Source organism: Mustela lutreola, chromosome 7, assembly GCF_030435805.1.
Source record: "Mustela lutreola isolate mMusLut2 chromosome 7, mMusLut2.pri, whole genome shotgun sequence".
NCBI lineage: Eukaryota > Metazoa > Chordata > Mammalia > Carnivora > Mustelidae > Mustela > Mustela lutreola.
Genome location: NC_081296.1, coordinates 108814682 through 108842225, shown reverse-complemented (window position 1 = coordinate 108842225; position 27544 = coordinate 108814682). Strand labels below are relative to the sequence as shown.

At 43.9% G+C, this 27544-nt stretch overlaps 1 protein-coding gene across 4 annotated transcripts in view; it reads right to left on the bottom strand.

The window, feature by feature from the left end:
• The window catches only part of SAMD4A (sterile alpha motif domain containing 4A), a 206769-nt gene that overhangs the window by 74184 nt on the left and 105041 nt on the right, over positions 1 to 27544 (bottom strand). For 2 of the 4 annotated variants that reach the window (XM_059182141.1, XM_059182142.1), the window contains exon 2: positions 11839 to 12357. In XM_059182141.1, coding sequence (XP_059038124.1) covers positions 11839 to 12357 — 519 coding nt within the window. Of the gene's footprint in view, positions 1 to 11838; positions 12358 to 24978; positions 25286 to 27544 lie in introns of those variants that run through there. The other 2 variants (XM_059182143.1, XM_059182144.1) reach the window with 2 other exon arrangements.

Genomic DNA, 27544 nt, shown 5'->3' with positions numbered 1-27544 from the left:
ATTATATGTTCTCTCCTTAGGCTTCACTTTGACACTAATGATAGATTAGGAGTGTGTGCTCAGTGTCTTCTTCTTTGCCACCACTATATCCCTCTTCCCCTGGGAAGCAGAACTTCCGGGCTGTGTGAGATAGTATTGGCTGCTGTCGCCCTCCACTGATGCCACTCAGAGACTGCTCCTCAGGGAATTGGCACTGAGGGATACATGTCTAAATTTATTTTGACTTGGGTATTGAAAAAATTGTTAGTGTGTGTGTGTGTGTGAATCCAAAATGGGTAGTAGCTTTTGCCATAGAGCCTCAAAGCTGCATGTCTCCACTTCCTCTGTGGAAATATTTGACTTAATGGCACAGGAATAACCAGTAGCACTCCAAATGTGTACCAGATCTCTGAAAACAAAGAACCTTCAAGGAGTCCACTTTCTCCCAAAAGAATCTCCTCGAGATGATGCCACAATCACAAAAAAAAGTGGCTCTCAGGTCATCTGTGATGCGGGCACTAGGCAACAGGACCTGTCGATCCTCTGATGTGTCTTAATTCCTGACAGGGCAGCAAACCCACATTTGTCATCGTAACGTGCTCTGGAGTCTCATCACCACCAAGATCTTTACCTATCATTGTTGCCAATTTTCTTTTCTTTCTATACGGCAGAGACCAAAGAACTCATGGTAACGCCCTTCCTATTAACGTGCTTTGATATCCTTCTCAATGATCAAATCACTCCTTATTTAGCCTTATGATTCCAGGCTAGATCACCCTGCCTTTTCTTTTAGATCTTTTTTTTCCCTCTCTTTCTTCAGGAACATCTTCATATTGTTTCCATTTTATATCTTTTTTATTTTTAGTAGGTGGTATGTGGCACTAACATGATACTCATTTCAAAAAGTGTTTCCCCTGCAGTCCCTGTCTGCCAGACTTTTCAGTTCCAGCGAGCAGTTACTGGTGGTCACATTCTTTTAACAACGACGGGAACTGAAATCTTACCAGGTTCTCACTGAGAGTGCAGTTAATGCCAAATACAACCGGGGAGCCTCCCCCTGGCTTTGGCAGGTGCTACTGCTCTAACACCAGCCCAGCCCAGCACCCACCCCCACCCCCACTCACTACAACTCAACAGCAGCAGCTCCTACCTTAGAAGTGTAGGATCCAAATACTAACAAGGGTCCTTACAGTCATCCAACCTAATGCCTTCATGAAGATGTGGGAGTCCCCAAGATTGCAGGATCACACACCCTGAGTTAGAGTAGGGTGACTTTCCCAACCCACTGCTCTTTTCACTATGCCACATTTTTTTCCTTCCAAATATTTTAAACTCTTGGGACCGGCAGCACTTCCCTGGCCTGTATCTATATGCATAGCCTCCTTTGTCTCTCGTAAATCCAGTCCCGTTCCTTAAGTATCATTTTATTTTTTTAAGATTTTATTTACTTATTTGCGAGGGAGAGCACAAGCAGGGGGAGAGGCAGAAGGCAGAAGGAGAAGCAGGCTCCCCCCTGACAGGGAGCCTGATGTGGGGCTGGATCCCAGGACACCGGGATCATCATGACCTGAGCCCAAGGCAGACGCTTAACCGACTGAGTCACCCAGGCACCTCCCCCATCAAGGATCATTTTTATAAATTTGAATAATATCCTTACACTTATCACTAATTTAAAAAAATTATTCCTGTTAGCAGTGGATCCCAAAGAAGTAACAACATATGTTCACCTTACTCTACTCGTGTTTTTTTCTAGTCCATTTTAAGGCTTTAAGATAAATCACTGGAACGATCCTTATGGGTACACTGATATGTGTGCAGGGCAAGCTCTTTATAGAGCTAAGTCAAAGTATCTTGATTTCAATTTAGCATATAAGAAGAGCTTTGTCATAGGGCTACCCCAGGAGCCTAGTCCACCCCCATTTCCTGCAGAGCCTGGCGTGGTGGAAGAGGCAATCCTTACCATATCAGCAATCCTTACCATATCAGCATTAGTACAGAAATAATAATAATAATGAGGGCTATTATTTGTTGAGCGTCTCCTACTGGCAAGAGCTCTACACACATTTCTCATTAAATCCTCACAACAGGGGCACTTGGGTGGCTTAGTCGTTAAGTGTCTACCTTCGGCTCAGGTCATGATCCCAGGGTCTTGAGATTGAGCCCCACATGGGGCTCCCTGGTCGGCAGGAAGCCTACTTCTCCCTTTCCCTCTGCTGCTCCTCTACTTCTGTTCCCTCTCTCACTGTTTCTCTCTGTCAAATAAATAAATAAAAATTTTAAAAATATTTTAAAGAAATAGATCCTCACAACAACCCTAAGCAGCTCTCAGTTCATCTTCATTTAACCAACTTGCTAGACCAACCAGTACCCTCCTTTTCCTTAGACTACTTCCTGAGGCCCATGGTATACCAACTCTTCAACAGAAATTTAATTGTGCACTTCTGCTCCCACCAGCAAACCTGGAGGGGGACCAAGGGTCCATTAATCTTGTTCCCAAACCTGTTTATGCCACTTGCATTTACTGTAAATATGTCACTGAGAAAAGTGTAACAGATGATGACAAAGGAATTATAGAAAGGTTGATTGCACAAAAACTGTGTTACACGATTTAGAAATAGTCATTGTTTTGCTTAAAAAATCCATTGAATTCAGTGAGAAAACTATAAGCTGAATGATAAAAAGACAAAAAGTCTAGAGAGATTCTGTTCTCTGATTGGTTTTTTTGGTTAATGTCTTCACAGTTTCTTGCTCCATTTTGAAGAGATCACAATCATGCACCCAGGGTGTGAATTATGCAGGCAAGACAGAGCAGCCACAGTCAAGAGCGCTATCCTCAAGGAAAGGCCCATCACTCTGCACAGAAGCAGCATCAGAAGGTATGTATTCAGGCTTTAGGTTAATATTTACGATTTTATTCCTTTATGATTCCCTGCTTTAAACAGCTATTACAATCAACACATCAACTACCAATCCTAATCAAATCATTTAAGAGGTCTCCTACTGAAATTCAGTTTCATTTCACAGACAAAGAAAGCTTTGGAGGCCAAGTAACTTGTCCATCACCACACACCTACTCATGGGATGAAAACCACAGCATCTGACTTTGAAGCCATGTTCTCGATCTTCATGGACTGTGCCCTGTAATCTATACCCCAAACTTGAATATCTAATGTTCTACTTAGCCTTGTAATTCCCTTTGCACAGCAACATTTTCCTGTGCAGTGGAGTAGACCGAAGTATAAAATAATCTGTTATGAATCTTTTAGCTCCATATGGATTTGCTGGGCTTTTCTGAAAGGATGCATCTTAGCAAGGCTGGCTGTGAAACAAATCTGTACAGCAAACCCTATGCGCTCATTGGTTCCTCTAATTCTAGCCATGGAATTCGTCTATGGAAATGGGCCAGACTTTTGGCAAAGAATGATTCCTCCAGGGTATGTTAGAAAATCCTATATAGCATTTTCCAGATTTTGGAACTCCCTGCTTCCTTGCTTCCCCCTCTCCATATCCTTTGCTTAATTGGCTTATACCTGAGATTTCCGATACCCAGATACCAGATACCTAGCCATAGATTTCCTATACTTGGACACCGTACCTTACCCAATAGAATGTTGAGAATGGGGGTGGCAGGAACGGTATGTACAGTATTGGAGAGCTAGAAAATATACCCCGAATTGACAGTAAGCACTACCATTAAGATTCAACCTCACTTGAAACCATGAAATTCAAGGGTTTAATTTGTCTGATATTAAAGATGTCAAATACACACACACCACACACACACACACACACACACACACACAAATAATGTATATATTTAAGTTACATTCACAATACATCTTTCTTCAACGTAAACTGAATTTGTCCCTGGAAGTCTTAAAAGTGAGAAAAGAAAAAAACAAGTATAAGATTAAAAGTTTTCTTGTCAAATTTCTTCCTTTCCTTTCCTCTTTTTTCTTTCTTTTACCTTTCTTTCCATCTGTCTGTCTATCTTTCTTTTTTTTTTTTTTTTTTTTTGTGGAGCAGCCTTTGTTATACTATGACCCTAAATCTTGTGAAATAATAGAAATCATAAGACTACAGGGCTCAGGGATGCCTGGGTGGCTCAGTGGGTTAAGCCTCTGCCTTCGGCTCAGGTCATGATCTCAGGGTCCTGGGATTGAGCCCTGCCCTGGGCTCTCTGCTCAGCAGGGAGCCTGCTTCCCTCTCTCTCTCTCTGCCTGCCTCTATGCCTACTTATGATCTCTCTGTCAAATAAATAAATAAAATCTTAAAAAAAAATATACTGGGCTCAAAAAAGTCTTAAAGAAACCACGTTTCATTTCTTCCTCCTCCCTCCCCTCTTCCAGGCTAGTCCAATCCAAGCCATGTACCCCAGCCAGAGCCCATCCTATTTTTGCATTACAGTAGAGAATCAGAACATAGCTCATCTAGTATTTAATAACCCTCCCTAGAATTAGGGTCGAAGAAAAATCCTCCCAGATAAGGGACGGATGGCACAGCGTCCCGACCCAAGGTGCAGGGAGCCCATGGAGGTCTTTGACTTTTCCCAAGCAGTGGGATCTCCACTGACTCACAATAAACCAGCAGACGTCTTGCTTATTGTAGTGTTTTTCTGACTGTTGCCCCAGAAAATTAACATGAAGCATGGTGAAGAAAAGCACAGTCTTGTAAGACCTCTGGATACTTGGAAGGGAAGCCTTAGGTAGTGGCAATATCAGGTCCTCTGAGATCTCACTGAGCCACCTTCACACCGTACTATCCAGAAGGCCAGCACCATGCTTAAAAAAAAAAAAGTTTCCCCTGAAGGGGAAGGAAGCTGAGGCTAAAAATATATCATGCCAGCTGTTATAAATGCTTCTCAAAGGAAGCAAAGCAACCAGAGTTACCTCTTTGAAGAGCAAAGGAGGGGTTAAGGAAATAATGGAATTTTTCAGTTACATGCCAGCTTGGCTAGATTTGGGGGAGGAAGAAATTTTCCAACCAGGAAGTATGTTGGTAAAAGACAAAATAATTCCATGAAGATTTATTTATACGGCACCAGCGGCTTGGGACGGAGAAGATCTGCAGCCTGCAAAGAAGAACTGGGGTCTGCAGGCCTTGCCCTTTCTTTTCAGTTTCCAAGAGGCCACTCCCAAGACCTCGCTTGCTGTCAGGCTACCTACAGTTGTGTGGCATCCCTCCTTCCCTTGAATACCTGGGTTCTGATGGTTTTCTGCAGACTGAGTAGAATGAGCTTGAAATGGCTGCTGGTCTTGTAAGAAAATGCTAAAGGGCAGAGGATTTCTTGAACCAAACATGTATTTCTGAAGGGAGTTGGCCCTGGCTGAAGGGGGTCAATCCATGGGCTCGGGAGGGGTTTTCTCCAGTGGTGGACCAGGGGTTCCCAAAGGAGCCACTTTCCCTGAGACTCATGTCACCCTCACTTTTCCCCTTGCCTGCTGGAGTGTTTTTTTCCAGGTGTTGGCTCCATGGGGCCTAGCCACCCTCCTTCCCATAAATGAATGGACCCTCCACGGTTCTGGAAGGCCAGGTCACAAGGACAAAAGCCTAAGAAATATCCAGATACTGGATGCCTCGGTAGTTTTTTTTTTTCACTTTTAATTTTGAAGTAACTATAGATTTAACAATCCTGGAATGGAGCCCCACATCGGGCTCTCTGCTCAGCAGGGAGCCTTCTTCCCTTCCTCTCTCTGCCTGCCTCTCTGCCTACTTGTGATCTGTCAAATAAATAAAATCTTAAAAAAAAACAACCAAACCCAAACCCAGGAAATCAACATTTATGCAATACAATTAATGAGATAACGGACATGGCTTTGGGTCTCAGGAGTTTTGTACACATATCTGGGGGCGGGTGCTTATAAATTTGCGTACAACCCTATGGCATTTTTTTCACATGAATAAATTCATATAACACCTCCACAATCTCGATCACAGTATGTTATTAAACGTCTGCTAGTACTGAGACCTAGTTGGCAAAATAAGTCATGCAAAAAAAAAAAGCAAGAGTAACGACAAATGTCACTATGAGGATTATGACAGAAGGCAAAATGATCAATATCATCACCAGATATTTAGTGAATTCCCAAGGACGTTTTCTCATTTATTTTGGAAATTCATTAACTTCAAGAACATCTGCCTGGTGAGCCCAGGAATTTATTAAGTTCCTACTGTTCAGCAAACACTTACGGCAGGGCGGCAGACAGGCTTCAGCTCACATGTCATCTCTTATTGAATTACAGTGGCTGCCTTGAGGGGTCTACAGAGGAGGACTGGGAGGCCACATCTGGCCCGAGCATGAGACAGCCAGAATCTAACAGAGACGCGCTACCACGAGAAGATGGGAGCTGAACATGAGCCAGGAAATGACCATCTCCACAGTTTCTGTGACTTTTTGAGCCAAGCAAGTGTTCTAGGTGCTGGGAAAGAGGGATCGAGAAGACATAACCCTTGTTTCCAAGGAGTCTGCCTCCCCAAGGGAAGGTAAACATGTCAGCCAAGAACTGTGACACAGAATGCTAAGGGCTGACATTGAAACATCAGGGTCAGTGCAAAGTACCAGGGAAGGGGGGTCCAATTTGGCAGGATCTTAGATCTGTGCGCTATGGAGAACCCTGCGGTGGCAAATTCAGAGTCAGAGTCAAACAAGGGTCTACTAGCTAGTAACTGAGTCGATCTCTGGGAATAGGATTAGGAGAGACAGTCATGTCTCCTTAAGGAGACTGACCGGAATGAGCTTGAAATAGCTACTGGTCTTGTAAGAAAATGCTGAAGGGCAGAGGATTCAGAACCAGACTCTGGAGGCTGGCCAACTGGGTTCGAACCCCGGTTCATCCAAACTTGGTTGGTCTGTGACACTGGTCAAGTGACTTCACCTCTCTGCTACCTCAGTTTTCCTCCTCTGTCAAGTGGGGATAACAATGATACCCACATCATGGAGGTATGAGGATTAAATGAGTCAATATTTGTGGAAAGGGTTTTGAATGGTACCCAGCACAGCAAACAATACACAGCAGTGTGCTATCACTGTTAATTTACTTTTCATGATCTCTGGTGCCAATATTTTTTAAGGTATTGTTTTTATTATAAGAAAAATCAACTGAGACTAAGAAAAGAAATGCTAAGGTTCCAAAGTGTACCATAAGATTGTAGAAGCAGTTTAAATGGAACATTTTTGAAGAATTTCTGTTACCCAAAGTTTCTGAGTTCTTGCCTCATACTAGGCTGAGCAAAGGGCAGCATGTTTTCAAACCCAAATGTAAAGAATGTGAAGAAAAATCAAGTACTGCAACAATTTGAATAGAAAAAGTTTCTTTCATTCGTAACCATAGTACATAGTTTTTTTTCTAGGTCCACATCCACCAGCGAAGAGTAGAAAATGGTTAGAAAGGCAGTCTGAAAAAAATAAAAAAAGAAAAAGAAAAGTAAAGAAAAAAGGGAAAGGCAGTCTGTCATAAAAGAGGTGGCACTGACCTCCACACAAGGGAATTCTATGGGCTCTTCAAAAAACCAGGAGGTCTTTTCCTGAATGTTCTTTTCCTGAATGGTTTACTGTTTTCTATAGCAGACTGCAGACAGGAAGCAGACGTAGAGATGCTAAGCCAGGTTCTACGCACTTTACAACTGGAATTGCTTATAATGGCCAAAACAAAGTTGACTAAGGCTTGTGTATGGTTTGCGACAGCCAATGCCTTGGTTCTTTCTGGTCCCATGGGCTCATGAAGAAGAATCTGCATGTTCTTGCTTTTAGTGATCAGACACGTGAATAGCCTTAAGAAGAGTGAGGTACTGAAAAGTACAGTAACGCTTTTCAGAAACACCTTGGTGCTATCCAAAATGTTTACTTGACTTCTCAACTGTCCCAACCCATTCTTTGCTTTCTCATGGAAGTTCTGGCTCAAAGGTCTTATGTGGTCTCACTTGATTTAACGCCAGCAACCAATAAAAGTAACTCTTGATTCTGCTTAAATGGAAGAAAACAGGTTAATTCTCTCATACAGGGTTTAGTTTTTGCCCCCTACTCTTAGCCTCATGCTAATCCCTTCCTTACAAAACTTCCCATGGCACCATCATGCACATTTTAAATATCCTCTAAACATTATTTTTCTCCATCTCAATGTTCTAGCACCTTCTCTAATTCAACACACTCCAAAAATTGAGCTTGTAGCTGGTTTCTCTCCCTATCTTGCTTTTTCTCTCTTTGGCATCACTACCTCAACTTTCTTTATCCCTTAAATGCCTACCATGTGTTAAGTACTCCCAATTTATCTCTAATATTCCTTTTTGATAAATCCAGTGGTTAATTCTTGGTCCTCCTTTTCTTGGATATATCAGCAGAATTTTTTCTGATCACTTTCCCCCCTTGAAACACATTCTTCATTCATTTTGCAAGATGCCCACACGCTTGAGTTTTTCCTGACTTCATTGGTTTCTCTGTGTTTCTTTTTACTTTATCCTCCTCTTCCTCAGTCTTCATGTTGAAGTACCCAGGCTCAGTCTTTGGTCCTCTTCTCTACCTACATCTTTGCTTTGGTAATTTCATTCGATTTCAGAGCTTTAAATACTACTTCTGCACTGGTAAATCCCAGATGTCTATCTCGGATCAGTCCCCCTTCGAAACTGCATACTCATACATCTAAATGCCTACGAGACATGTCTGATCATCTCATGGGCTCCTAGATGCATCACCTGCGATGGGATGCCATATCTATCCTAGCTTATTTGGATTACCTGTTACCTGCAAAGGCTTTCCTGACCCTCTGGTCCACAAGGATCTTTCCATTTTATGCTTTCACAGCCCTTGCAGTACAGACCCCCTGTTCCACTGACACAACCCTATATTGCCCGATGACAGCTACTGGGGTTATTTTTTAACTGCACTTTTATGTAATGCATGGGTTATTATGTAAAGCTTTTGCAGATTAGTCTGGCTAGAGGGAGAGATTTCACTTTTAATTGTGAGACTGAGAGATACATCTTCTCTCTCCACTTATATTATTGGTTCTCTGAAAGGGAATCACTTTCTTCAAGCTTCCTTATATTTCCCATGGCCTCAAACAAACACAGTGCTGGGCACCCAGGACAGGCGTAGTGTTTGCAATGAATGGAGGATGCAGGATCCACAAAGGGAGGTGGTCATGGATGCTAAGGCACTTTGCTGGAGCGTAAGGACCAAAGGAGAAAACGTTCATGCGAAAAGCCAAGATTAAAAACCAAAAACTATATAAGGAAGTTGTCTTCTAGTTAGTTTCTTTTCGTTAACTGTCATAAATGTGGTTGGTAATTTGAAAATGTGAAGCACCAATTGATCTCTGTTCTCTTACTGTGATTTATAATCCTGTTGTAGTATGTGACTATCTTTCCCATTTTGAAAGAAGAAAGACATGTAGCTCGTTGGTGCAGCAGGAGAGGTCCAGCAGCCTTCAGCCCAACCCATTTTCTATTGTAGTGAAATGGCCAAAAGTCATGGCATCAGCGAGGACCCCTAGTCTACTCTGCAAGGCCCAGGCTCAGGGAAAGGTGCTTTCATCAGGTGACGATCAGAGATGCAAATGCAGTTAGATTCTGTGGGTCAGTATTAGCACTTTGCTCCTCCGTGTCCTTCCTACTCTCTCTCATTTATTCGCTTAGCAGACGCCATTGCCGGCTCTGACCAGGGCTGGCCATCCACATACAGAATCTCAAGTGCCTTCACCACCCCCCTCCACGATGGATATCATGAATGTTCTCATTTTGCAAGTGAAGACCCTGCTCAGAGAGGTTAAGTAACTTGGCCCAGTTGTAGATCTGAGATTTGCACTTGGTGAGGCTTTGACCTTTGTTCTTTCTACTTCATTAAACCACCTCCCAGGTGCCCAGGATATATGTGATAGAGGCACAAATGAATGAGTGACCCCCAAATTTGTAGCTTTGACAAACACCATTAAACCACCATAGACAATACAGAAGACTAAAGCAGTAGCACTGTTTTGTTAAAGAGATACTGAGATACAAGTGTTGACACAGCCCAAGGGTTTGCATGAAAGTTTCTGGAAGACAGATCTCAGCTTTCTTTGCCAAGGTTCTGAAACAGGGTTCCAGCCCCTTCCCTCTTCCGAGATATGTGATCTAGTTATCTTGTCAAACCTTGAAGTCTCTTTCTACTCAAGTACTACACAGGGACCCAAAGATCTGGGAGGCCATGACAGTCATCTCTGCATTTCCTCCCCTCTGTGGGGCTGGGCGGCGATGGTGAAAAATGAAAGTACCCACGGACAACAATCTGCTAACCACCCCGAAAGTACTAATCTTGTCAAGACTTATAGCTCTGAGTGTGCAAATCAGGAGAGACTGAAATAGGATGACCTAAGATTAATGACATAAAATTCAGTTTTGAGAGGGCAGGCAGCCTGGAACTCGCCTCTCTCCCAGCTATCAAAGAGTTCTGTAATAATTACTAGATTCTGTCCCTGACCCAGGAAACTTGGGCCAAAAAGCTCTGTCATTCAGCCTTCATATGTCTGCCTTAATAGTCCCAGCCACCTTTCTCTGTCACACAGCGGCTAGTGAAAACGTTCCCTGGATTACTAGTCTGCGAAAGAGACTGCCCCCAGACTCTCTTACATTATCAAGTAACGAGCAGTAGTCCCTTAATTCCCCAAATGTATGAGTTATTGAAATCTCGGTGTAAAAATTAAAAAAAAAGGAGAATTAAAAATCTCATGTTGTAGCTTTATGAACACAGTATCTTAAGTATTTCCTTGGTTATTTCAATTAATGTAGTTCTAATTCGATGCTCCTATGTATTTGAGAAAGCCCTTTCAAAGGGCCCATTAGCTGAGAGATCCGAGTGGAGGTTGAGGCCAAGAAGCCGTCACTGTTAATTCTTACTACTCTTAGATCTTTTAATTGGGGGTCCTGCATGTTGACAGGCACGGAAGATGTGACAAAAGCTTTCCCCCGAGAAAGTTATCTCAGTGCTGACACTGTATTCACAGACACAAGCAACTAGCATCAAGGATTTCCGTTTAATGATGTGTGCCCCTGTCCCAGGTTACCACTGTCTGTCACTTTGCTTAACCTAAGTGGGGAACCGCAGAGAGGACTCCTGGCCCTAGTCCCGGCTGTGCTCAGGGGACTTTGCTTCAGTGGTCAAAGGAGCAGAAAGCTGTCCTCTGCTCTCCCCTTCCACAGAGCTGTCCCCGACCCACCTCTCCTAAGTTAGACTGAGCGAGAAAAGGCCACAGCAGTCACACCAGGCCACAGCACAGAGCAGCATTCTCAGTTAGCAGACCTGTTTCCCCAGTCAGGGGAAAAAGTGCCCCCAACAAGGGGGACAAAAACCAGAAAATGCAAGGGAGGGAACATTCCAGGGTGAAATATATTAAAAAAAAAAAAAAAAGGAAGAAAGAAAGAAAAAGAAAAAAAAAAAAGAAGGGAAAAAAAAAAAAGAAAATGCACAAATCCCATGAGGGTGTCTGGTTAACCAGGGGTTAGAATCAGGTTTAGAGAATCACACGTAACTCAGTGTCTTGGCAAATCCAAAAACCCCAGGGTGAAAGGCATTTCTACTTGTGGAAACAGGAAGTTTCCTTCTTTTACCATTTATTCTCTCTCTTATTTAATTTTTAGTGTGTTTGTAACCCATATTTGGACCATCGATCACTTTTACCCACCCCCTCCCACCCCCTGCATTTTTATCTTTCCAGAATGAAAGGAGCAACAAAGACGGGATCCAAAGATCCCTTTCCCACAGCCAATTCCAGTAAGCCCCTCTCTCCTAGGGTTACAGGGGGCTCGGAGCAGACATTCTCAGCAAGACGTGCCACACACAGCAAGTCACCACACCAGACTGCTCTAGAGGGCTTCCAGGGAACTTACTTGTACTTGTGCTGGTTCCAATTGTATTGATTGTGGTGGGGACAGATGAGGAGGAGTAGAGGGGCACGTGGCCGTTCTCACACCCCAGGCTTTTGTCCTGCCAGTTGGAGGCATTGATGCAAATCCCAGAATCCCGAGAGTTCTGCCACCCATTGAGCTTGTCATCGGAGTTCTGTCTTTGGTGATAGTAGTGTGTCTGCCCATAATCCACAGAGTCCGAGCGGCTTCGGTTCTGGCCACCAAAGCTGGTCGATGTGCGGTCCTCCAAGTGATTCAGCCACATGGCTAACGCGCTGCGGTCTTCCAGCGAAGTGGCCGGATGTATCAAAGCATAGGACAGCAGTTGCCTGCTCTCCTCAATGTGCTGGTTGTGTTCAATAGAGTGCGCCAGGATTTTGGGCAGCAGTTTCATATACTCTACTTTTGCATCAAGGTTTCCTGGCTTCAGCAAAGGCAGATGAGTTAACAGGAGGGAAATCACTTTATCCTTGGATTCCTGTTGCCATTGGTTAATGATTCCTGGAAGGGAAAATATACAGGGCAAATAAGCAAATCCACCCACCACAGCATGAAACACCACACTGTAAAGAGAATTCCTATGGGTTAGAGTCTCCTTCTATGTATCCTGGCTAAGTTTTTTTTTTTTAAACAGCCCATGCATTGGATTGGATAACTAACTCCAGGTTGTCAGGAAGCAGTGACATAAAAGAAACACAGAACAAATGTTCTTAGATGTTGGGGTGCCCAATCTAATTCCCACTCACGTCTCCAAAGAGCCAACAGCTACTTTGGTACAATCAAATAGAATTTACAGAGTGGTGTTCTTAGAAAAGCCTAGCTATGCCTTCAGATAGACGGGGATAAGGATTAAGAAAATCTCCACAGAGAAAAGAAAATCTCCACAGAGAAAAGAAGTGTTGTCTTGTCAGAGGTTCATTGGATCCTTGCGGGGGGGGTCAGTCTGCTTTCTCTTCTGAAGACATCTGTGGAAAAGTGGTTTACACCCTAGCCAAGGCATTTGTGTGAAGGTGGCAAAACTTCCTAGATAGAGAAACCTGTCAGGAAAAGAAAGGACTCCCCTCATCTCAGTGAAGTAAGACTACACCTTTCTCATGAGAAGCTGCCTCAGAAAACCACTGTGACCTCAAAGCTAGATCTCAAAGCTAGACTTAGCTCAGGTGGCACTTCTGATCACACGTGAGAAGCAAAGCTATTTTTCTTTACATATAGACAACCTGTTTAGTTATCTTTATTATGGTAAAGTATGTATAACGTAATATTTACCATATTCACTGTTTTTAAGTGTACGGTTGTGTGGCAATAAGGACATTCACAATGTTGTGCAGCCATCCCCGCCATCCATTTCTGAATCTTCTTCATCTTTTCAAACTGAAACTCTGTAACCCTTGAATAACAATTCCCTATCTCTCCCCTCCCCCAGCTCCTGGTAACCACTGTTGCATTTTCTGTCTCTATCTGACCACTCTAGTTACCTCATATCAGTGGCAACCTACAGTGTTTGGCCTTTTGTGACTGGTGACTTCATTTAGCGCCATGTCTTCAAGGCTCCTTCATGAGAAGATCCATTTGTGACACACTCTCAAGGATCCCTTCCTGTCCCCTTCTACCCAAAACACAACTTGTTGCCTTTAGGTAAACGTGGATAAATGATGTGCTTTGACTTTGACTAGCCTTTGAGAAGTAGCTTGTTCTGGAAACTGGTAGCTATCCTGAAAAGTCACTCCTGACACCTGAAGACATTGTCTCTGGCCTACTGATTACCCTATATAGGGTAGGGCAGGACAGTCCTCCTGGCTTTCATGCAGTGTCTGCAGAGTCTCTGGAATTTAGCAAAAGGGCTTCACGATTCTAGTGAGGCACAAACATATCAGGACATACTCAAGAGTCATTGTTGACCAGAAGCATCAGCCAAGTACCGTAAGCCCGTCAAGACCAAGGGTATATCCAAAGAAAATTGTCAGGCAAGGAAGGCATGATATATAATGCAAAAATGTGGGCTCTGGAATCAGGCAACCCTGGGCACGGATCCCAGGTCTGCTACTTAATTTGCCGTGGGACCTCGGTATGTTACTTTGCCTGTAGGAGCCTCAATTGTGCCATCATTTAAGACTGTTACCAGCAGCATCTGTCCCTCCTTGCATGGTAATGTATCAAAATGACAGGTCAAGTACTCAATGGCGGAAGTAATGCCTTCTACTCATCTCTACATTGATCAGGTCCCACATTAGACGCTTGTGGGTTGGTTTCAGATACCGAGGTTTAAAAATAATTACAGAGTCTAAAGACCACCTGGGGAAGGTCATTAAAAAATATCAGAGTTGGAAGAGGTAGGAAGTCAAAGGGTGAAAAGAAAGAAAGAGAGAAAGAAAGAAAGAAAGTCAAAGGGTGAAAGAAAACAAGCCTTATAACTGAACAACAGGAAGAGATGCTCTATGTGGGGATTTCATAAGAAGACGAAGACTCAGCAATTTGAAGTCCAAGTCTTCAAATGGAAGCAGCAGAGATTAAGACTGGATGTGTAGAAGAAATGAAGTGTCAGAGTGACAAAAGACCCAGAGGAGTAGCCAAGGAAGGCTTTATCATATCTGTCCTGGGGGCCTGAAGAATAGAGATAGACGGTCTAGGGAAGCGCTGTTGGGTAGAATGTAATGTGAGCCACACACAGTATTTGAAATTTTCTAGCATTAAAGGAAAAGTGAAAAGAAGGAGATGAAATTAATTTTAATGATATATTTTCTTTAATCCAATATAGCAAAACATTATCTCAATTTGCAATTAATATAAATCATCGATGATACATTCTTTTCTTTCCATCAAGTCGTCGCCATCCAGGGTGTATATTACCACTGACCTCACATCTCTAACTGGGACTAGCCACAGCTGAAGGGCTCAGAAGCCATGTGTGGCTGCCCAGCCACAGGGCTGGAGATATTCAGATGGGGAAAGAGGATGGCAGGAGGGCACCCATGACCTCAGCAGGTCCCTCCCGGCTCCCTAACTCTATATTTAGCTAACCGCCACCTGACAAAAGACAATCCTGGTGCATTCCATGAGTATGGCCTCCCTTTTAAAGCAGCTTTGGGAGACAGAGGAAGCACCCGTTCCAGCTTCCATCGACACATTTTCAGGAAACACCCAGCATGTTTTTAATTATGAATATGCTTCGGACAAAGATGAAATCTATTCATTAAGTCCACAGAACTAAAGAGTCACTGGCAAGAAGCAAAAGGCCCCAAGAGGAAGATATAGCTGTGTCTGATGCCAGCCCAATGAGCAGATGTGGCTGGCGTACATCTGGAAAATGTACGTGTAGAAAGAAAATTCAGGAACCAGTTTCAATACAAATTCACGGGGTTCAGGAACACCCTGGCTTTCTGCAAGGTTACTTTCCTGTTTGGGGATTCTACCCTTCTGCAAAAGGTCAGCCTGGGGGAAGAAAAAAAAAAAAAGAGGAACAAAAACAGAACATAAATAGGACTCGGAGTGCAAACTAACCACGTTATCTCCATGTAAGTACTCTCTGCCAGGGATTAGCAGCAAAGGGGAGAGGAAAACAAGGGCTCTGGCCCTGGTTCCTTCCATGCCTGGTTCCTTCCATGCCTGAAATGGGTCTTTTTCTATCCTTGGGACAGGGCTTGGGTGGTGTGGAACTGGAGTGTAGCCAGGAAGACAACCATGACTTTTGTTTACTACCACCAGGAACCTGGACATGAGGCTGCCCCCTGAGGGCAGTCTTCTGAGGTGTACTACTGGATCGAACGTTTCCTGAAGCAGCTACAGCTACAACGCTCACAGCTAATGGTGTTGAATGGGGTTTATGTGCACTCTTGTAAGCTTTGTGCATGTCATTACTCATTTAATCCTCCCAAGGAACTGATGAGGTAGGTCCTGTTACAGCCTTATTTTACTCATGAGGACAGAGAGGCACAGAGAGGTCAAGCCATTTGCCTCCAGTCTCCCTGGCAGGGGAGGTGGCAGAATGGGGGTATGCAAGTTAGCATAAAGATACATAATGGTTACCATGCTAGAAGAGTTTGGCCATAAATTAGATACATTAATGTTTAGAAATAGGTAAAATGTGATTCTATAATACATAAGATACATAATACATTAACCATATGTAAAAAGTAAAGATGTGTATGATATTTACAAATATCTGAATAGAGTGCATGGATCAGCAGAAGACTTGCCATCTATGGACATGCAGGAAGAAGAGTAGTTACAGGGTGACACTTACTGTGGTTTTAAAATATGTCCACCACTTCCTTGATATTCCTCTAAAAGATGGAGCCTCATTAATTCCTTTCCCATTCAGGGCAGAGCTAGACTTAGGGAGTCACTTCTAACAAACTGAACGTGGCAGAAGTGATGGTGTGTGAGGTCAAGGATTAGGTTTCAAAAGGCACTGAAGGGGCATGTGGGTGGCTCAGTCGCTTAAGCGTCCGACTTCTGATTTCAGCTCAGGTCATGATCTCAGGGTCGTGGGGTTGAGCTCCGGGTTGGGCTCTGTGCTGAGCATGGGGTCTGCTTGCCCCTCTTCCTCTGCTCCTCCTGCTGCTCACACTTGCTCTCTCTCTCTCAAATAAATTAATTAATTAAAAAAAAAAAAGGCGCTGAAGCTTTTACCTTGCTCTCTCTTGGGTTGCTCACTCTGGAGAAGCCAGCCACCATGCTGTGACAATACTCAAACCACCCAGTTAGAGAGAAGGGTCTTTTTTTTTTTTTTTTTAAATATTTTATTTATTTATTTAACAGAGAGAGATCACAACTAGGCAGAGAGGGAGGAGGAAGCAGGCTCCCCACCGAGCAGGGAGCCCCATGCGGGGCTCCATCCCAGGACTCTGGGATTGTGACCTTAGCCGAAGGCAGAGGCTTAACCCGCTGAGCCACCCAGGTGCCCCGGGAGAAGGGTCTTGATAGTGAGGGACTGAGTCTTCCTGCCAACAGGCAACAGTGATTTGCTAGCACTGTGAGGGAACCATCTTGGAAGCAGAACTCCCAGCCCATTGAGCCTTCAGATGACCACACTCCAGACAACATTTGGGAGACCCTGAGCCAGAAACACTCATATTCCTGATCCACAGAAACTGCATGTGGTAACATGTTAACTGTTATTTTAGCCGCTAAGTTCTGGGTTATTTGTTATGTGACCCAAAAAAAACCAATATATCTCTTCAAGAGTCTTCCTCTAGAAAAATGGAAGTGTTAGCCACTTGGCTTTGAGCAGTTCACTCCTTCAGATTCTGAGATCTACTCATGAAGCCAACTGGTGCCCTTAAACATTCACCTCAGCCTCCTTCATCCTGATTATCCATTCGTCAACAACTTTCGGACAGTGACTAATCTTCCAGTGTCTTTAGGGAAAGAATGAATTGATCACACAGATTTAAGGTGTTTCTAGATTCTGTGATGATGATTTTTCAGGGCGATTTAATGGTTTCTGATTGTGATTTGGTTTTCTGTGGAGGCTGCCTTCCTGTTCACAGTATATAGACTTTGAGTACATCTGGTCCCTCTGGTGATGGCTCCTCATAGCAAATTAATAAGCCAGCATTGTGGGGTTTACTTCCCTGCTTCCTCATTAGTACTGAGTCAGTCTCTCAGGGTGAACATCCCCAGGACACTGATGAGAGTAAGCATCTCTACCTCAAAATGGGAGCCAGGTCCTTTAGGTGGGAACTTGGGACATGAATTCTGGGTCCTGCCCACCTGTCCATTGGTCTTCTTTGGTGGCATCTGTGCCATCTTCCAGAGAGCAAGGAGCTTTTACTGAGATGTGTATTCAATGGATTCTCCTCACTGGGGAAGATTTAGGAATCTTGAAAGTTTAAATTAGTCAATCATTTTTGTGATGCAGTTTCTGTTACCATATACCCCAATATCACTCTCTTCAGTAGACACTCTGGATTACAGAGGTTCAAGAATGGCAAGGTTCAATGGTGCAAACTCACCTCCATTACTCTCTCTGAATATTTTCTCTAGATAGGGAGCAAAGATATTATTTGCTAGATGTTTTAAGTGGGTAAAAGTTGATGATTTATAAGTGACATAAGAGTAGTAAAAAAATTCCTAACGGAACTATAATAAAAGACCATGAGGATTAGGAAACTGTCCTAATGATTCTTAGAGTGACAAAGATTGTGTTTAAATACCAAGTCTGGTAATATTACTACCCAATGGTATGTCAATACTTAAGTGCTCCAGTTGTTAGTAAATTACCCTTAAATTGCTATTTTATTATACCTTTGTTTTCTGTTTAATAACATTTACTATAAAAGGGTTTCTCACAAGTATATTTAGGTAATTAGCTTATGTGAGAGATGGCTGGAAAGTAAGTGCACACATATAAGAAGTACTGTTCAAATAAATGCACTAAAAGGCAGGAATACAAGGGGATCTTAAATGGTCAAATTCTCTCTATATGACAAACTCAATCCTAGACACATCGTATAATAAAACCTTCTAAATGAAGTGCAACTCTGCACAACTCAAGGACAGAGAGCACACACTATGCATTTGGTAGGGGTGTGAGCTGACAGGGCACCTAAAAATTGCAAATACCAACATGGCAAACGGTGGGATTCTTGTATTGGCACTGACACTTGCTTACTGTCTCCCAAGATAACTTCTTGAGCTAGAAATGACTAGAGAAACAGTCCCGTGATTTGGTGAAGCCCCGAAAAACATAAGGATTAGACTAGATGTTATGGGGGACCTGGGCAGACTGTAGTTACTGAGTTCCTCTTGTTACAAGTGGTGCTTCGAGCAGATACAAAGGGTATCTGAGTAGACAGAAACCTTCTCTGTTTTCAAGAAGGGTGACTGCCAGCTTTTCAGCTGGCTCCCATTGACTGCTCTTGGTAGTCACACCCTTGTGTACTCTCCTCCCACACTGAATCTAAACAGGTCTATGTGGCCAATGAGTGTGGTAAGGTGTTATGAGATTAGGTCATAAAAGGTACTGTAGTTCCCACCTTCCTCTCTTGGCTCACTCACTCTGTGGGAAGGTAGCTACATCAGCTATGAAGACTTTCAGGCAGCCCTGGGAGAGGCCTGAGTGGTGGGAAATCAGGCCTTCTGGCTAATAGCCAGCCTCAGCTTGACAGCGATGTGAGTGAGCTACCTTGGAAATGGATTCTCCAGCTCTAATCAGTATCTTGTGAGAGACCTTAAGCCAATACTGCCCAGCGAGGTTGTCTCAAATTTCGGACCCCTGGAAAACTGCAAGGGAAATACTGTGTGAAGATATTGGGTTTTGGGGTAATCCGTTACACAGCAATAGTTAACTAATATAGCTTACTCGTTAACTAATTAGGGCTTCACATTATTTGGTAAAAAGAAAAAAAAAATCACTCAAAAATGCTACTGTCTCTAGAATTCACTAGAAAAGAAAGGGATTTGTGTAGCAGACTTCACAGCCCAAAACTAGAGTTTTCTCTGAGACCATGAAGGTCATTAGCTGTTGGACACTCAAAGACACCTGACCATCTTCAAAAGGTACCCCGGACTCCAAAATACCTACAATGATCCACTTACCATTGCAGAGTGATCTGGTCATCTCTTCAATGGGGCCTTTCCATCTTAGTCACGTTTCGTCCTGGGCACTGGCATAGCTGAAGGACCCAGTCCAATAGTAAACTAGTTCTGAGATCTCAGCCAAGAGCTCAAGCTGGGATTCACATCCAGGTTTCTGACCTCTTCCTGGCTATGGCTAACTTTTGTAGGACTGAGACTGCTCATTCCCAGAGGGTGCACAAAGCCAGCCAGCTCCTCTGACCACTTGCCTCCATTCTGACCTCACATCTGTATAAACAACTCCCACATTTGTATCTCCAGCCCAGGTCTCACTCTGTGCTCCCGACCCACACATTCAATTGCATCTTCTATGTCTCCACTCAGATGATCTCCTAAGTTAGTCTTTCCCAAAATGAGCTCCCCCATCACTCTCACAAGATCTGCTCCTTTGGTCCTCTTCTCTATCTCAGCAATGGCTCTTCCATCTGTCCAGCAGCTCAGGCTGAAGGCTTCGAGTATCCTTAACTGCTCTTTCTTACATCCCGTATTTCACCTGTTAGCAATCCTGTGCACCAAATTTTCAAAATGTACCCAGATTCTGACTACCTCTTACAATCCACCCCCTGACCCATAAACAACATAACCATCAGAACAATCCTTTTTATACTAGAATATAGGTCATGTCACTTCTCTGATCGAACTTTCCAATGGCTTCTCTCCTTACTCTAAGTAAAAGCCATACAACAGCGATTAGGCCCTCTGTGATACAGCCCTAGACCGGACTACTGGTCTCTCATTCTTTTCAGTCCATTCTGGCTTTCTTGCTGTTTCTTCAACATGTCAGATACGTGCCTACCCCCCAACCTTTGCTCTTGCTGCTTCCTGTCTAGGCTGCTGTTATCTCCAGATCCACATCTAGCCCCCCCAGTTCTGTCTTTGCTTAAATGTTGCCTTCTTGATGAGAACTTTTATATCCACAGTATTTTAAATTTCCCACATCACTGCCTCACCCTACACTTCCTTATCCCCCATGCCCTGCTTTATTTTCCTCCCTACCATTCATCATGTGACCTGGTATGGATGATACCTATTTTCTGTCTTCCTCCACTAGACAAAGGCTCTATGAGGGTAGTGGTGATAACTCCATTTTCCCATCCGTTCTCATTTCCTTATTAATCACATTTTATAATGGCTATATAAAGTTGTCCCCAGGCATTTTGTTTGATAGTGGTTTATTAGACTTTGGGATTTCTTACTCAAAATCTTTAGCATTTCCTAGAAATTTCTTGTAAATGAAGACTGACAGAGTGGGTGACCTGCAGACTATAGTGGGTACAAAATGTCACCCCAAAACTGTTTGGTCACCCGTTTCTCATTTGATTCTGCAGAATTCTGATTATTTCTAGCTTTAATATCAAATAAAAATAGGAACATGTAAAAGAGGAAAATAAAATGATGAACTTATTTTTCAAAATCTTTAGTTCATTCCCCTCTCAGGATTCTGTTAGGATGGAAAATTTCCCTACGTGCTAGAAAACAAAAGCATAATGGGTGCTTTTCTTGATTATAACTGACACCAATTAAAGTAATCTTCATGATAAAGTATCGTTAGGCTGAGACAGCAGAATTAGATGTATTTAATATGACTCTTTTGCAAACATCTGTTGAAGAAAGAAAGAAAACCACTGCCAATAGGATTGTGTTAAGACTATTGTATATCCAAATTTTTTGGCCATGAGTAATTATGTTCTAATAAAACCTCACAGGAAAGGGTCTCCTAAGGGTCATATAAATTAGAGATGAAGAAAATGTTACCTTACTCCCAACACATACAAGACAAATCCTTATAAACCACATTCGGCTATTTTTTTTATATCAGAAACCCCTCAGAGGAGAGGCTATAAATGTTCCAAAAGCAGGAAGCTTTCCCACTCACTAATCTTCAGTACCATTCTCGTGCTCCCAGACCACCAGCAACAAAACCCCACATACCAGAAAATGAGTCTCCAATAGTATTTCAAAATAATGAATTAGCAATCCTGACACTGACCTTGCAGAGGAGAAAACCATGCTTTGCACTACAACACTTAGATTTGGGCCTTCTTCGAGGAGAAGCACTAGAAATGAGAACCTTGCAAGCAGCACCCTGCTGTCCAGGTAGCCTAACTGCAAACATATTTGTTAGTGAAGAACTCCCAAGACCAAAATCCTTGGCAATGTCCAGATGGGAGTCAATAAGGAGTGCCTTGGGAGGAATATAAACAGGTCAAGTCTCCAAAGAATAGTTTGTGCTGGACCAAACAGACCAAGCTGAACAAGAGCCACTTCCCACAACAGGTTTACAAACCTCACAAAGTCTGAGAAGAGCTGTTTTACCTCTGACAACAGGGAGTCATTCTACATCTTTAAAGGAGTCTGGATCATTAAGTCACTGGGTCCCACACATTCTAAAATGTGGAAGTTGCTTAAAACTTCTAGACAAAATTTCCCATCTTCAGAGATGGGAATCCAAAGTGTAAGTGTGAATGTAAGAACCCTGTGATGTGTGTAAACACTGTCACCAAGGAACAGCGTACATACACCCCCAAAACAGACATGCCAGCAAAGTTGGTAGTAAGACTTATATATCCCTCATTTAGGTATGAAATCTGAAATACATGTGCAAGTTATTCCACGGAGGAGAGAATGGACGATTTTGTGGAGGGGAGATATTCGAATCCATGGTCACAAATTAACTGTCACTGTATTTGAAAAGAAGGGCCCTTGTCCTTGTCACTTGCCCTTACTAGGTATAGCCTCATAGAGGGAGTGAGAGGTATGCCTCCTTTTCTGGGGTTCTCTTGAGCTATTAGCCAAATCCAAGAATTTATGCAAAGGTAAGCAGCTTATGTTCACCTGTTATCTGTGTACCAAACTTGTGTTCAGGTTGGTAGGTCTGTCGATGAAATCAGAACAAGCTTTCACAGATTTTTTGAATAGGGGAGGTCCTTTTTAATTTCTAAAGCCCTCTGAGGCAGCGGGATAAGAAGGAAGACGAGCAGGAAGGACAATGGCAAGGGATAAAACTCTGCAACCAGAAATGAGAGTGGCCAAGGCTGTTCCTCTCCTTCTGGGCATCCCACCGTGAAGTTAATAGGCCCATCAGCCACTGGCTGGACCAGAAGAAGGAGCGCGGACCAGCTGAGGACCCTTTGCTTGAGTAGACTTTGTGGGAATACTGCCGGAAGAGACAAGAGCTCAGAGCTCACAGAAAGATTATGAAGTCCTCTCACTTAACCTTCTTGAGCCTCAAACGCGCTTTCTGGAATTCTAAACCAAAGGAAGACCCAAAGACAGCAGGAAGACTTAGGCAACATTGGTCCAGAGCTGGGAGTGACCACAGCAGCCTATTTTGTTTTAATCTACCTTTACGTCACCACCATTAAGGTAGGTGTATTTATTAAGCTCTTGGGTCTTTATCTTTATCATCTACTCCAATGTAGATGGTGACTGTTAGGATCTGTCCTCTTCGATGGGGTGTGCAGGCTCAGAGATAACCATGGGAAAAGTTTTATACCCCATAGAAATGTCTGCAATACAAAGAATTTGGAGAGAATCAGAGCAGAGAGGTAGATAAAATACTTTAAGAAGGTCTTCAATTATAGAGCCAACTGGCAACTCTGTAAGGAATAGAATCCATTTTCTAAAATAACACCAGAGCCTCCAGCAGACCTCCAACCAGCATCCAACACTGTTTACTGGAAAAACACATAAAAGCTTAATTGATCACCACTACACCAATGGAGACAACTTTGGCTGTTCAAATCTTAAAAGAGAACATTTTTTATTACTCTGCTGCAGAAATGCCTGTATACATCTAAACCTTGGGCCTCCTGACCCCCATCATCATCCATGACATGGTTTAAGAATCTGCCAACTCCCTCGAATCCCTTTGATCTCCTCTGGCCCTCACTGCCTTTCTGTACTGCACAGACCAGCTCAATGACATACGCACTTGTGTGACACTCTCCTCGGTGAGAGTGCTGGCTCCCGGAGGGCAGGGACAGTGCCTCCCCTGATGTGTCTTCTAATGTTTGTCTAGGTCAGTGCTGATCACACAGGCTTGCTGGACCAGACTGGATAAAAGATCCATGTGTTCTTCTATCACAGCCGATGACAAAGCAGATCAGTTCCCTTCTCAGCTTTGTCTGTCTCTGGTTAGGGTGCTCAGTGTTAACAGTGGAAACCTCTGCACCGGGGCAGAATCATGAGAGGATACTGGACTCAGCAGAAGGGGAGTTCTGGCCTCCTTTCAGAGGTGGATGCTCCCAGAATCTTCACTTTCGTCCCTCCAGAGGATCTCTGAGTCTCAGTCGGCTCTCAAACAGCCACCTCCCACCAACCTACACACACACACACACACACACACACACACACACAGATGGGAGCCCAACTGTCTGGAAACTCAGACCCTAAGACACAGGTTACAGGTACCTAAGATGGGCTCAGTTTGCCTTGCGGCTCCCTTCTGAGGTATTCACTTCCAAGGACTGTAGGCACATCAGATGCTCTAAGTGGTTTGAGGAAAAGGGAAAGAAAGGTAATGGCCGTCTTGTATGGGATGGAATCTTGAATCCTGATCTTCCGTTTGGTTAGCTGTGTGACTTTGGGCAATTTACATAACCACTCGGTACACTTCGGTTTCCACATCTGGAAAATGGGATACATCATAGGATCGTCAGGATGTTTGAATTCTCTAATCTGTGTAAAGCAAGGGACCACTATCTGGCCCATCGTAAATGGTGTGTAATTGTCAGTGATAGTTACCATCATCTAAGGAAAATGCTCCATGGACTCCTCTCCTACAGACTTGGGAAGGGGAGGAAGAGAGGACAGGAGAGCTGAAAAGGCCTAAGACACTGGTTCTGAAGTGTAACACCCCCCCACCACCACCACCATACACACATACCTGGCAGCTGGTAAGAAATGCAAATTCTGGAACCCCGTCCTAGATCTACTGAATCAGAAACTGTTTAAAAACCCCTTCAGGTGATCTGGATCCAGGCTTAGGTTTGAGAACCACAGGTCAAAGGAGCTAGGAGAAAATCAAGGCCTCCAATTTCCAGCTTTGGGACGATGAGCAGCTTAGGCCTGATGTGTAACCAGGTAGGAAAAATAATTGCCTACAAGGAGAGGAGCTAAGAGGAATCAATACAAAGAGAGGGGGGAGGGCAGGGACCTATTTTTAAGAGGAAGCTATTGAATTTTTAAAAAGTCATCAACAAATAAGCAAGCGAGATGTCATCATATTTCTAGGACAGGGGTGATCTCTCCAGTTTTCCATCCATAAGCAACCGTGCTAGTGAAAAAGAGTGAGCACTAGACAGGGAGGCCATAACCCACCTCCCCTGAGTTTGCAGGGACCTGTCAGAACAGTACAGTCTCTCCAGGCCTGGGGTTACGGCTCTCGATAAAATGAAGGTGAGAATTTCCGGTTTAAAGCATCTTTCCCACAGAACCGCCCACTCCCAAACCACTTCCCCATTGTCCCCCCCCCCCCCACCTCCCCCGCACGGAGTTCTCTGCTGCTCCCAGAAGGCTGGAGGGGGGCCTGGGAAGCGTTACCTCTAGACGGTTGCTCCGGAGAGCCCTTTGGTGAAGAAGTATCAACTCACAGGTCTGACGGTGAACCACGAGACATGCAGCAACAGGAGCAAAACTCTCTTGATTAGAGGACCGTAAGATTTTGCTGAGTTTGAGGGAGAGGGCACAGACGCTGTACAGGTGATATGGAGCTGACCACATTACAGTTGAACCGGATGTTAGGTGAAAAGCTGTGAGTTGATGGAATGATCACATAAGGGATTGCTCCATCTCCTCCCTCTCCACTTTGTCCTCCTCCTCTTCTCCCCTCCTCTGGTGGCCCCTAGGCACGGCTCCTCATTATTGAGTGTCCAGCTGGGTATTGTGATGTCAGAGGCATCCCCCACTGCGGGCAACGCTGGAGGAGAGAGTGGCGGCCCAGCCGTGTTTGAGGATACATGGCCCTGGTTCCAGTTCCCGTGACACCAGGGGACACCACGCTCCCTCCATTTACCAGTAACATCTCACACTTCATACACATCTCTGGAACCCCTCATTGTCCCCTCTCAAAACCAATATGATGCTTTGGGGAAACTGAGGCACAGAGACGCTCATCCAAGGTCACGCAGCCATGCTCTGGTAGGACTGTGAACAGTGCCAGAGTTTCCTGATCACTCATCCACACCAGTCCAGGGGCCCCGGCTGCCTTTTATAGAAAGTTTCCACACACCTTCTATTCCTAACCTTGATCACAAGCATTGCCGGTCCGCATGCTTTGGAAGCACCAGCAGACTCTGTGTGTCATGGACTTAGTAACGCGCCCCATTTAGGACCATGAGCACAACTTGTTTGCACGGGACGTTCAATTCTAGATACCCTTCAAGGGCCATATTTTTGTTTTTACTTCAAACACAGCTAGCTAACTCAGGTTTTCTACATTTAAAAAAAAAAAAAGCCAACTTCGATTCTCCAAGAAAACTCAGTGGCTTACCACCCACATCCTTTCCAGATCATCTCCAGGACCCCAAAGACATCAGAAATCTGCAGTTTTGAGTAGAAGAATACTTTGTTCCTAACTGCCCATGGTGGGCAGGGCCCATCTTTTTTGGTTTCTTTTTTGCAAGCTGAGAGGAATAGTAACAGAATATGAAAGATGATCTAATAAGTAGAAATCATCACCTCAATACAGTTACATACACCCGCACAGATAGAAATATATATGAAGCTATCAGAATGTCTTAACCTTGAGATCTAAGAAGAGAAGGGCCTTTGGAACAGAAGGATGCGAGCCCCTCCCAGTAAGACCCGTAGGCAAAGGTGAAGAGCAGACATAGAGCCTTTAGCACATGATTTGTTCCACTAATCACTGAACACATTCCAGCACCTAAATAAAGCCCCAGAAAACATACACACCGGAAGAACCAGCTCACTAAGAGAACCACTGATGGGCCCAAACACGGACTGTTCACCAGCCAGTGAGGTGACTTGGTTTCTCAACGGGACAGAGGTACATTTCGACTGTGTAGTAAATAAAATAAAAGTTCATTGTAAAAGGGCCCCAACCGTCCCCCATGTGATCCGTCTTTGCTGCCTCCTCATGTGACTGGCCTCCCAATTTAGAGCATAACCAACTCCCAGTGACCTGTAATAACACCATTCCCAAATTAGAGCTCTCAATTTGACTTGGCCTCGCTCCCTCCCTCAAAGCAAAATAAAGCATCCGTTTTCTTTTTTTTTTTCACATTCATAATACTCTCCTTTTTGAGTTGCCAACTCAAACCCTGCTCAGTCAGATTGAGCCCTTCCTCTATTTTTTTTTTTTTTTTTTTTCTGGTTAGCCAAAGAGCCTGATGGAAAAACACCAAGAGACAAAAACAAAAACAAAATCAGACAAAAATTCCAAGTAAGTGACATTCAGCTGGAAAAGCTATGATTCACATGCAAATAAAAATCTCCCTGAATTCACTGTTATATGACGCAAGCCTCTGGCTTCAACATAAAAAGGGCAGAATGAAATCACCCACAATTAAACTCACTCTGGAATACTGGAATTCTCTGGCTAGGCCTCCCTCGCTAATGATAAGAAAACCCCCAACTGTGACAGAATGGAGCTAATTGTGCTGGATCTCAGGATATCCCCACCTCAGTAGACATTCTCTCCTGAACATTCCCTGGCCCAGCATTCCCCATCTTCTCTAACTCCCTGTCCTGGACCCAGCATAACCAAGGAGGTAGGGCTCAGCCAGGTCTCCCAGAGGCGGCCGTCCTCTCTGGGTACACATGAGGGCACTGTGCTGAGAACCTTGGACTTCACCTCCCACCCCTCAGCCTGGGCTGCTACTGTGCAAGTAAGTTTTCTAAGCAGCTCTGGGAAGTTCTCCCCAAGAGTGAGCAGAGCCTCTGAACTTTACAGTATCATCTGTCTCTGATCTCAAATCCCAGCCAGAGACTGTTCCACAAGTCACTCTCCTGACTGGTACATAATTTACCATCCCATTTCTCCTATTTCTCCTGGAGGCAGGGAGCTGGGAAGGGAGGGAAGTTGATCTAATACCACTTTCATTTCCTTCTAGATGGTTCCCTTAGGATGCTCACTCCATCTACCTGA